At 51.0% G+C, this 12,074-nt stretch overlaps 1 protein-coding gene across 2 annotated transcripts in view; it reads right to left on the reverse strand.

The window, feature by feature from the left end:
* Positions 1-12,074, reverse strand: part of NUP98 (nucleoporin 98 and 96 precursor) — a 47,299-nt gene that overhangs the window by 810 nt on the left and 34,415 nt on the right. For both annotated transcript variants that reach the window (XM_068420396.1, XM_068420387.1), the window contains exons 23-32: positions 10,743-11,160; positions 9,700-9,929; positions 8,836-9,105; positions 8,016-8,173; positions 6,937-7,080; positions 3,810-3,952; positions 3,261-3,482; positions 1,773-2,014; positions 880-1,034; positions 231-342 (exon numbers count right to left, since the gene is read on the reverse strand). In XM_068420396.1, coding sequence (XP_068276497.1) covers positions 231-342; positions 880-1,034; positions 1,773-2,014; positions 3,261-3,482; positions 3,810-3,952; positions 6,937-7,080; positions 8,016-8,173; positions 8,836-9,105; positions 9,700-9,929; positions 10,743-11,160 — 2,094 coding nt within the window. The remainder of the gene's footprint in view (positions 1-230; positions 343-879; positions 1,035-1,772; positions 2,015-3,260; positions 3,483-3,809; positions 3,953-6,936; positions 7,081-8,015; positions 8,174-8,835; positions 9,106-9,699; positions 9,930-10,742; positions 11,161-12,074) is intronic.

Consider the following 12,074-nt stretch of genomic DNA (forward strand, 5'->3'; position numbering starts at 1 on the left):
ACACCTTCCACCAGACCAGGTTGCTCCCAGCCCCATCCAACCTGGCCTTGAACACTGCCAGGGAGGGGGCAGCCACAGCTGCTCTGGGCAACCTGGGCCAGGCTCTCACCACCCTCACAGTCAAGAATTTCTTCCTAAAGCAGCTTTGCTGCTCTAAGAGGTGAGACACTGGTCTCACAGCAGCAAACCCGGCTTTCCCCGGGGGCCGCTGGGTACGGATGTCACGGTACCTGACTGGGCCAGGCGGTCCTTGGCGCTGTGGCACTGGATCTGCTCTATCCTGCTGCACAGAGACATCACTTTGGTGTGTAACCGCTCCAGCTCGTAGGTGGAACAATCCAGCTGAAAGTGAACAAGAGAGTCAGCCTCCAATCACAGAATCAACCAGGTTGGAAGAGCCCTCTGGGCTCATCGAGTCCAACCATTGCCCTGACACCACCGTGGCAACTAGACCAGGGCACTAAGGGCCATGTCCAGGCTTCTCTTAAACCCCTCCAGAGATGGTGACTCCACCACCTCCCTGGGCAGCCCCTTCCAATGGCTAATGACCATTGCTGAGAAGAAATGCTTCCTAATGTCCAACCTGACCCTCCCCTGGCCAAGCTTGAGGCTGTGTCCTCTTGTCCCATCGCTAGTTTAGCTAACTGCCAGTTTTGCTCCTTCTCTTCCACTCACCTCGCTGTCACGCTCCCTAGGGCATGCCCACACCTTATTTTGACAGTACCTCCCAAATCTCTCTGTATTTTCACCATATTCTCTTTGCTAGTGCCCAAAGGGAAACACCAACATCAGCACTGACCAGTGAGTAAAAGGTTCTTCTAAAAACGTGTATGAACTTCCCAAACTGTAGGAAAAAAACCCCACAGTTTAGTGTGTTACCTGTTGAATCCTATCAAGCATCTCAATCACACGGATGTAATCCAGGTAGACCAGCCCCGCCATCTCCCAGTCCTGGATGAGTGCGCTCCGCTCTGGAGGGGCGAGATCTTCCAGGAATCCTTTTAGGTACTTGTAGTTTTCATTAATAATAGCGTCTAAAGAGAACAGGCGTGTGAGTAACGGAGCAAAAGGGCTTCTCACAAGTCAGGAACGTTGATTGTTAAAGAAAAAAGCAACTAATGGGCTGTACCCTCAGTCAGCTTTGTAACTCCTTGACACATTGCTAGAAACACCCTACCCCTTCATGGTACTGAACACCCAACGGCTCAGCTCTGGGCCCCCAACAGAAGAAGGACACGGAGCTGGTGGAGAGAGTCCAGAGGAGGCCACGGAGATGCTCCGAGGGCTGGAGCCCCTCTGCTCTGGAGACAGGCTGAGAGAGCTGGGGCTGTTCAGCCTGGAGAAGAGAAGGCTCCGGGGAGACCTTCTAGCACCTTCCAGTGCCTGAAGGGGCTACAGGAAAGCTGGAGAGGGGCTTTTTACTAGGGCATGGAGTGACAGGACGAGGGGGAACGGTTTGAAACTGGAAGAGGGGAGACTGAGATGAGATCTGAGGAAGAAATTCTTGGCTGTGAGGGTGGTGAGAGCCTGGCCCAGGCTGCCCAGAGAAGCTGTGGCTGCCCCCTCCCTGGCAGTGTTCAAGGCCAGGTTGGATGGGGCTGGGAGCAACCTGGTCTGGTGGAAGGTGTCCCTGCCCGTGGCAGGGGGTTGGAACTGGATGGGCTTTAAGGTCCCTCCCAACCCAAACCACTCCATGATTCTATGACTGTTGTTCCTACTGTATTTACACGTGCTGTTCAAAGGACAGAATGAAATGAGGAGAGCAGACTCACCTGAGGCCAAGTGCCTGACAACCAGCTTGTGGCACTGGTTCCAGTGCCCAGCCTTGAACAAGAAGAGAGCTTCTTTATGCTTGTCGCCCTCCATCCTCGCTCGAACTGCCTTCGCTTCGTGAATCCACTCCGGGGGGACGCAGAGCCTCTGCGTCAGGAAAGTCTCCTTGGCCCAAGACTCTGGTGTCTCGGAGAGGACGCAGTGACGATTCAAGAGCTCTCGCACTGCCTTCTCCCGGGTGCTGGGGGAAGAGAGGACAAGGCACTAAGTCATCCCTAGTGTTCTGTAACATGCTATAAGCTTAAAAACATGTAAGTATGACCCAGGCCCCTAGAAGTGATGCACAGGCTCTGTTTGAAGTTATCAGTCAGAAGAAAATTCTCGTGCAATGTATTAATGGCAGCTGTAAACATGAATAGCAAGAGACCTTGCCCCAAAGATGTGTTAATCACAAGTTTAAGACCATTTTTTAAGTACATGTTTCACAACAGAAGCAAAACACATATTTTGGTGATTCCCAAACTCTCCTTTCAAACCCACTTGCTCCTGCTCAGCTCCAGTGGGCGCAGTCCCAGTATTTTGCATTAATGATGTTTTCAACTCTTGAACACAGGCAGACAAGATACACAGCCCTTGGAGATCCAAAGTGCAGCCAGCTGGTGTGGGGAAGGGATTGTCCCTCTGTACTGGGCACTGGTGAGGCCGCACCTTGAATCCTGTGTCCAGTTGTGGGCCCCGCACTTCAAGAGAGATGTTGAGGTGTTGGAGCGTGTCCAGAGGAGGGCGACCAAGCTGGTGAAGGGTCTGGAGGGTCTGACCTATGAGGAATGGCTGAGGGAGCTGGGGGTGTTTAGCCTGGAGAAGAGGAGGCTCAGAGGTGACCTTAGTGCAGTCTACAACTACCTGAAGGGAGGTTGTAGCGGGGTGGGAGTCGGCCTCTTCTTCCAGGCAACCAGCGACAGGACAAGAGGACACAGCCTCAAGCTTGGCCAAGGGAGGGTCAGGTTGGACATGAGGAAGCATTTCTTCTCAGCAAGGGTCATTAGCCATTGGAAGGGGCTGCCCAGGGAGGTGGTGGAGTCCCCATCTCTGGAGGGGTTTAAGAAAAGCCTGGACATGGCACTTAGTGCCCTGGTCTAGTTGCCATGGTGGTGTCAGGGCAACGGTTGGACTCGATGAGCCCTGAGGGCTCTTCCAACCTGGTTGATTCTGTGAGTCTGTGTGTGTGTGAGATCTGCTTCTACAGCACAGCTCAGGAGCTGCAGTCGTTACAGTACAACGCTACTTAACACGTCACTAAGCAGGATTATCCCTGCCACTTGGTGAGCCTGGCACACAATTTACCAAGTGGCATGAAGTTCTCCAGCTGTGCAGTTCCAGTTTTATGTGAGAGAAGCCGTGACCACTACAGCATGCAGAGCAGGGGGTTAAAACAGACAGTGCATTATTCTCAAGGCAAAAAAAATAAATACAAATCTTTTACTCACTGCGTATCAGGCTCGTGCAGCAGGATGAAGACAGCCCACTCCCACAGACCCTCGCTCTCGAGCTGGGCGGCGTAGCTGGCGTTCAGCACCCCTTGGCTCTGCCTGAACAGATGGGTGTAGTTCAGGGCTCTGAGCACCTCCCACAGGTGCCAGCTGAGACGATAGTCCAGCGGGTCGGATGTTACGCTCCTGGGATCAAGCAGCTGGTCAAGATCATAGTGCCTGGTGGGGGGAATATTTGCAAGATAAATTGTGTCCCCATAACGAAGTCAGAAATTGGTGCTACTTAGTTCCTTCCCTTTCCCACCTCCAGTTATTCCACACATGGGATTTACGTGGGTGGGGGGGTTTGGTTTGGATCTACAGCACCACCAGCAGTGACAGTGTCACCATGTCCTGTAACAGGGCACATGCAAAGCACATTTTAGACTCCTCTAAGTGGTTCAGTAAACGCTGAAGCTGATTTCATCCCCCTGGGTTTGGGAATTGAAGAAGTCACTGACTGATCAAGGTTTTTCTAAATAGTTTTTGAACTATTCACCAATTTACCTGTCGCTGTAGAGCTTTAACAAATGGAAACAGACATCTCGCAGAGGTCTTCCTGCGTCATCGTCTTCTTCAATCACACAACCAGACTCTTCCAGGTAAGGAGGCAGAGGACAGCAGGCGTATTTTTCACATTCTTGTGTGTTCTAAAGAAATAGTTTTAACAGTAAGTTTAAAAGTAGTCCTCTGAGCAAACCTGCACCCTGAGTTCTGGAGATCGAGTCCAACCCCCTGCCAGAGCAGGACCAATCTAGGGCAGGTCACACAGGAACACATCCAGACGGGGCTTGAAAGTCTCCAGAGAAGGAGACCCCACAGCCTCTCTGGGCAGCCTGTGCCAGGGCTCTGTCACCCTCACAGGAAAGAAGTTCTTCCTCATGGTGAGGTTGAACTTCCTGGGCTCCAGCTTGCACCCATTGCCCCTTGTCCTGTCGCAGGGCACAAGTGACAAGAGGTTGCCCCTTTCCTCTTGACACCCAGCCCTCAGCTATCTATACACATTAATCAGATCCCCTCTCAGTCTTCTCTTCTCCAGACTCCAGGTCTCTCAACCCTTCCTCCTAAGGCAGATGCTCCAGTCCCTTCATCACCCTTGTAGCCCCCCATTGGACTCTCCCCAGTAGATCTCTGTCCCTCTTGAACTGGGAAGCACAGACCTGAACGCAATACTCCAGGTGAGGTCTCACCAGGGTAGAGTAGAGGGGGAGGAGGACCTCCCTCGATCTGCTGGACACAATTTTAATGCACCCCAGGACACCATTGGCCTTCTTGGCCACGAGGGCAACTTGCTGTCCCATGGATAACTTGTTGTCCATCAGGACTCCAAGGTCCCTTCTCCATGGAGCTGCTCTCTAGCAGATGGCCTGCTAACCTGGACTGGTGCATTTTATTCCTCCTTCCCAGGTGCAGGACTCTGCCCTTATCCTTGTTGAACCTCATCAGGTTCCTCTTTGCCCAGCTCTCCAGTCTGTCCAACTCACGCTGAATGGCCATATGGCCTTCAGGTGGATCAGCCAAACCTCCCAGCTTCGGATCAGCAGCAAACCTGCTGAGAAGACGCTCTGACAGCTCTCACATACACACAACCCGTATTCCTGAATGATTTTATAGCTGGAAAACCACACAGGACTTGGTCAAGTGAAAGACGGTGCGTGCCCATGAGCCTTCTCTCCCCCTGTAGCTCAGCAGAGTCTGGACAGCACTGAGGTGACAAGAACTGTTTTACAGGGCACTGAGCTGCAAGAGAACTGTTGTCTTTCAGACCATCTAACCAGTCCAGGTCACCAAAATCCTCTTGACGTTTTCACTGCTGGTAAGAACACTAGATCTGGGGTTGGAAGAGCATTCCACCTCCTGCTGCTTTCCAGTTATTAGCCCTCCCCTACATGGAGTTCTGGAAATGAGCTGTGTCCACTTCTCCTCCACATCTGGAGGGTCTGACCGATGAGGAACGGCTGAGGGAGCTGGGGGTGTTTAGCCTGGAGAAGAGGAGGCTCAGAGGTGACCTTAGTGCAGTCTACAACTACCTGAAGGGAGGTTGTAGCGCAGTGGGAGTCGGCCTCTTCTCCCAGGCAACCAGCGCTAGGACAAGAGGACACAGCCTCAAGCTGCACCAGGGGAGGGTCAGGTTGGACATTAGGAAGCATTTCTTCTCAGCAAGGGTCATTAGGCATTGGAAGGGGCTGCCCAGGGAGGTGGTGGAGTCACCATCTCTGGAGGGGTTTAAGAGAAGACTGGCCATGGCACTTAGTGCCCTGGTCTAGTTGCCATGGTGGTGTCAGGGCAATGGTTGGACTCGATGATCCCAGAGGGCTCTTCCAACCTGATTGATTCTGGGATTACCAGGCTGCAGTGAGACCATCCCCACGTTGTGACCTGGTAGCTTTATTAAATAAAGTTCGAGTCATGCTAAAACTAAAGCTTGGCATTTTGAAGTGATGGACACATCACACTGACATACTATGTTCAAAGATAATATTCTGTGATTCTGTGAACACTCCAGCAGTGGGAGATACGCTTCAAATAAGCCACTATGAGAACACCCTAAGGAGCAGGTCCTAAGCCTCTCAAGCAAGGAAGTCGAATCATCAAGTTCAACCCCGGTGCTTTATTCCCATTTCCCCAGGGAAAGGAACATTCCTATCAAACCCAGTCCCTTCATGCTGTGTGAACCGCATGGAGTTCAACAAGGCCAAGTGCAAGGTCCTGCACGTGGGTCGGGGCAATCCCAAGCACAAATCCAGGCTGGGCGGAGAATGGATGGAGAGCAGCCCTGAGGAGAAGGACTTGGGGGTGATGGGTGACGAGAAGCTCACCAGGAGCCGGCAACGTGCGCTGGCAGCCCAGAAAGCCACCGGTGTCCTGGGCTGCATCCCCAGCAGCGTGGCCAGCAGGGCGAGGGAGGGGATTCTGCCCCTCTGCTCCGCTCTCGGGAGACCCCCCCTGCAGTGCTGCGTCCAGCTCTGGGGCCCCCAACAGAAGGACACGGAGCTGTTGGAGCGAGTCCAGAGGAGGCCACGGAGATGCTCCGAGGGCTGGAGCCCCTCTGCTCTGGAGACAGGCTGAGAGAGCTGGGGCTGTTCAGCCTGGAGAAGAGAAGGCTCTGGGGAGACCTTCTAGCACCTTCCAGTGCCTGAAGGGGCTACAGGAAAGCTGGAGAGGGGCTTTTGACAAGGGCATGGAGTGACAGGACGAGGGGGAACGGTTTTAAAGTGAAAGAGGGGAGATTGAGATGGGATATTAGGAAGAAATCCTTGGCTGTGAGGGTGGTGAGAGCCTGGCCCAGGCTGCCCAGAGCAGCTGTGGCTGCCCCCTCCCTGGCAGTGTTCAAGGCCAGGTTGGATGGGGCTTGGAGCAACCTGGGCTGGTGGAAGGTGTCCCTGCCCGTGGCAGGGGGTTGGAACTGGATGGGCTTTAAGGTCCCTTCCAGCCCAAACCATGCTGTGATTCTATAAAAACTCATCACTGAAGCTGGGGAAGGAATCCCACGCTGGGGCAACAGAAACAACGAAGCCACACGCAATTCCCCACCCAGCACCTCCACAGCAATACTTGACTGCTCAGAGAAGTCTCAGTGCAGCATCATTCAGTGGCAGCAAGACCTCCTCCTACCCAGGCACGACCGACCTACCTGAAACGCTGACTCGTACATGGCAAGTGCCTTGGAAATAGAAGCTGTTGGAGGAAGCAGGTACCAGAGGTGGACAGCCACGCAACGCTTCCAGTCCAGCAGCGAGCACACGTTGATGCTTATTCTCTCTGATAACCGCCACACCTAAAGAAACAAATCCCTAAGTTTAGTCAAACTTATCACACAATGGTCAGTACATACCAGGTGTGCAACAGCATGAGGTTCCATCAGTAAAATGGTCACCACCTTGGGCTCCTGTCCTGCTGTGTACATGTTCTAGACATTTTCACACAATTGTTGCAGAAGTTCTCATGAATTAAGCAAATAAGAATCAATAGAGATGAAACAGAATTAAGAATAGAATAATTAATATAAGTTTATCTGAATAAACACAGGTGGGCTTTCACAATCCATGAATATTGTTGTCAAAGCCTCTTGTGTAATCCTGACCTATGAGTGAACAAATCAAAGCTTAATGAGTAGCTAAGTAGTATGCCTAGAAGTATTAATTTCTGATGATTCTAGTAAAAAGGATGTATGGTTAACCTTTTCTTTACCTTAAAAGAATATAGAATACTTGAGAATTAATAGAAATAAGGTTCTAAATAGACTTGAGCTATTTTAGGTTAATACTTAGGAGATCTGGCAGTGGAAACCAGACTCTGGTCAACCCGGATCAAGATGGGACGCTGATTACAGCAAGATCATTAAGAATGGGGTGTTGACCAGAGCTGGAGTGGAACTAGAACATAAAGATCAGCTGAGCAATGGAGAAGGATGGACTTTTGTGGACTCTTGACAAAGGAAGAAAGGAATTGAAATAGTTAATGGATTTTTAACAGAAGCTCGTGAGAAGTTTGTGATGTAATTACTTATTAGTTTCTGTATAGACTGACAGTGAATTTGAGTGGGTCCAACTCTGAGCTGCTTCAATAAAGAATTATCAGACCCAGAGACCAGGACTCTGCCCATTTTCTTCAGCAGTACCCACGCTGTGGGTGAGTGTTACAGCCTAAACGTGCTGCTGTCGAGGAGGGGAAGCCCCATTGGTGACAAATCATCCGACTAACAGAACTTACAGGCTTTCCTGCGAGCAGGGCGAAGATCCGCAGCCGCTCCTCCTGGATGAAGCGGTCTGCCTGCAGCCGGTGCCAGTCCACCAGCTGCATGGTGAGGAGGTCCCGAACGGGCTGGCTACCTGCCAGCTGGGAGAGGAGCAGGGCAAGCCTGTGGTCGCCTGGAAGAGGAGACAAGGGCACATCAGGCAAAGCACAGAATCCTTTTGGTTGGAAAAGAGCTTTAAGATCAAACCCCACCGCCTGCCAGGGCCACAGCTACCTGTTATGAGTTGTGGGGCACTTTGGTCAGCCTATGGCTGCACAGTTGTATTTTTGTGCACAATTTCTTATGAAATAAACCACTCCATAAACACCTATGAGACCAGAGGTAGGGGAGAAGATGGAGGAATGGGAAGGACAGACTCCCCCCCAAAGGAGGCAAATGAATGGGAAAGTTGGAAGATTTGAGCTGATCAAAGACCAAGATGAAACTAGCCATTAAGCTCTGAAAATAGATGTTTTTAAAACAAATGTAACGGGCTTAACAGAAGCTCAATTAAAAATAACAGTAATTTAAAAACCTTTCAAAGGAGATACTATGCAAGACAGTTGCAAACGGAACACAGCATCACCTCCTAGCTCTAGGAGAGCTCACAAGTAAGTCAGTGTAAGCACGACCAGGTACTCAAGCAGCAAGTAGACAAGCCAGCCCCCACCTTAACCACTGGCATGGGAAAACTCTGCCCTCAGAGTGGCCAGTTACTATCTGCTCTCAAATTTTAAATTCTCTTTAAGCCTCCTCCTCTCCCCCTGCCAAAAAGGTGAGATTTAAGCATCTTACCTGACTGCTGTGCCAGCTTGCAAGCTTCACCAATCCTCTTCCCAGTAAGGCAGCTGAACACAGCCTCCACGTGGTTACCGTGGCGGGACAAAGAGACTTCCTCCTCGATTCGTCCCGCAGCAGTCTCTGACAGCCAGCAAGAGAAGGCTTTCCTGCGCTCCAGGGTCAGGATGTATTCACTGGGCTCCTCCAAGCTGGCCTCTAACTCCTTCAGGTTCCCCCAAATCGCTTCACATAAAGTCCACGTCAAGCACCAGTGCTTCACAACAGCTGCCAGAACAGAGTTATTCAGTCATCAGGAGTGAAAACAAAGAATATTTATAGAGGACTCATAAGATTCTAAGAGTAACCTTGTAGGATATCTTAAAGGATCCTACTGTTGCAAGTCAATTCAGGAAGTCAGTCAGCTCCCCAAATGCAACCAACCTTTTTACAAGGGCATGGAGTGACAGGACGAGGGGGAACGGTTTTAAACTGCAAGAGGGGAGATTTAGATGAGATCTGAGGAAGAAATTCTTGGCTGTGAGGGTGGTGAGAGCCTGGCCCAGGTTGCCCAGAGAAGCTGTGGCTGCCCCCTCCCTGGCAGTGTTCAAGGCCAGGTTGGATGGGGCTTGGAGCAACCTGGGCTGGTGGAAGGTGTCCCTGCCCGTGGCAGGGGGGTGGAACTGGATGGACTTTAAGGTTCCTCCCAACCCAAACCAGTCTGGGATTCTATGTTTATGCTTTCAGAAGGAATGCTGAGGTACAGTCTATTTTTCTGTTTTATTCACAGTTTGCTGCTCTGATGCAACCTGAAATTCATCTGAACTGGACAGTTTTCCAGATTCACTATCACCATTGTGAAAAGAATTATTCCACACTCACCTTCTGTCACAGCAGGATCCTCGGACGCCTTCCTAACCCAGTCAGCGTAGTCGTGGATAGCAGAAACTCCCGGGTTGGGCACTAGAAGGGGACAGTACTCATCCATGTGGACAGTGCTGTGTTTCAGCTTTATCTCCAGAGGGATGAGGTACAGCTGTTTGTCTCTGTCCATCTTGCGTTGTTCTAAGCTCAGCTTCTCCATATGAACCTTGAAAGAGGATTCGGAGAGTCTGGAAGGAAAAAGATAATAAAAACAGGTAGCAACGTTCTGAATTGCTCTGCATGCAAGGGAACTGCACCCATCACAGAGCAGCTGCACTGGGCAGCTTGTCCTGATTTTAACATAAGGACAGTAAGACCAACGATCCAAGGTCAACAGCTACGTACAAAGAACCCAGTTACACCGTCTGGGATTCAGAACCAGGCTTTGGCAAATAAACCTCCTTGAACTGGGTGCTTCCAGCTCTCAGAAGGCAATTAGCACACCGTACCATACCCCAGTGCATTCTGTGAGAGCACCTCACCCTCTCAGCTGGGGAACATCAACCAAATAAGCTTTTTGGAAGCCTTAAGTGGTAGAACATCCAGCTGTATTCCAGTCAGGTTTAGGTGTGGAGTTCCACAGCCCAGGACAGGTCTGTACACTGCTTTACATACAAGCAGAATTGAAGCATTCTGAATCCAGAAGCTAAACCAGAAATTTCTTGGGGAGCGCAGATATCCTCAGGGGGATTCAACAGCAGATTAGAAGCTTCCTGGACAACAACACTGAACTTTCTCTAACCTTTTACTGGATGACAGTGCTACTTATTTGTTAAAAAAAAATAACTACTCTTACTACGATATTCCAGCTCTTTGAGCTACAGATTTTTGTGAAGTAGCAACCTGAAGGAAATCCCCATGCTAACATGATCTTGCACCACTTCTGCACATCAGAAGGAATATTAAGCTCAATTTCAAAAAGGTATTGACCTACAGTGAAGATTCTTTCAAACACAAAGAGAGAATATGTCAGAACCAGCCTGAAGGAAACTACTACTCACGATTTTGGAGCAACAGGAGTTGGCAAGAATCCATATTCCATGGACTCACACTGAACATCTTCCATTTCACTTGATCCGCTCAGCTGATCTCCACAATTGACGAGTGTCCAGTTGGGTCCCCAACCAACACGAAATGAGCGTCCCATGAAGAGTGCCATATCCATCAGCAGCTTCCCTTTGCCGTAGGTGATGGACTTTTCCAGAGGTACAAGCCCCCGCTGCCTGCGGACACCGACTGTTTTCATCTGCACCTCAGGGGCTGACGGAGGTACAGAGAAGGCAGAGACTAACGGGGAAGTCGCCGAGCGAATGGCAAGGGAAGGAGAACTGCTCGAAGCCTGCGGTCCCCTGAGATCTTGTGGAGCACTCGGTGGTTGGAGAAGCACATTAGCAAATTTGGACTGCAGCAGCCCACCAACTAGAGGGAAGAAGGAGGAAGAACGTTTGAGTGGGGCACACACTTCTCAGGCAGCACATGTCTGGTATTTTAAAGGTAATTAAGTACTTCAGCAACCAGTGAAACCATTTGCCATGGTTTGAGATGGTAACGCATGATTATCTGGCCCCCCGTGTCCTGGGCTGCATCCCCAGCAGCGTGGCCAGCAGGTCAGGGAGGGGATTCTGCCCCTCTGCTCCGCTCTCGGGAGACCCCCCCTGCAGTGCTGCGTCCAGCTCTGGGGCCCCCAACACAAGAAGGACACGGAGCTGTTGGAGCGAGTCCAGAGGAGGCCACGGAGATGCTCAGAGGGCTGGAGCCCCTCTGCTCTGGAGACAGGCTGAGAGAGCTGGGGCTGTTCAGCCTGGAGAAGAGAAGGCTCTGGGGAGACCTTCTAGCACCTTCCAGTGCCTGAAGGGGCTACAGGAAAGCTGGAGAGGGGCTTTTGACAAGGGCATGGAGTGACAGGATGAGGGGGAACGGTTTTAAACTGAAAGAGGGGAGACTGAGATGAGATCTGAGAAAGAAATTCTTGGCTGTGAGGGTGGTGAGAGCCTGGCCCAGGTTGCCCAGAGCAGCTGTGGCTGCCCCCTCCCTGGCAGTGTTCAAGGCCAGGTTGGATGGGGCTGGGAGCAACCTGGTCTGGTGGAAGGTGTCCCTGCCCGTGGCAGGGGGGTGGAACTGGATGGGCTTTAAGGTCCCTCCCAACCCAAACCAGTTTGTGATTCTATCTGCAGCACTGAGAACCACCACACCCCCTGATTTCCATTACCCAACTAAAGCACGTGGTATTACAGCAAGAACACATACAGTCTCACCCCAAAATGTGCAATTTCCAAATAAGTCATTAATTTAATGGACATTGTCATAGTTAAGACCATTAGGACAGAATCATC

This window comes from Nyctibius grandis, chromosome 2, assembly GCF_013368605.1.
Source record: "Nyctibius grandis isolate bNycGra1 chromosome 2, bNycGra1.pri, whole genome shotgun sequence".
NCBI lineage: Eukaryota > Metazoa > Chordata > Aves > Nyctibiiformes > Nyctibiidae > Nyctibius > Nyctibius grandis.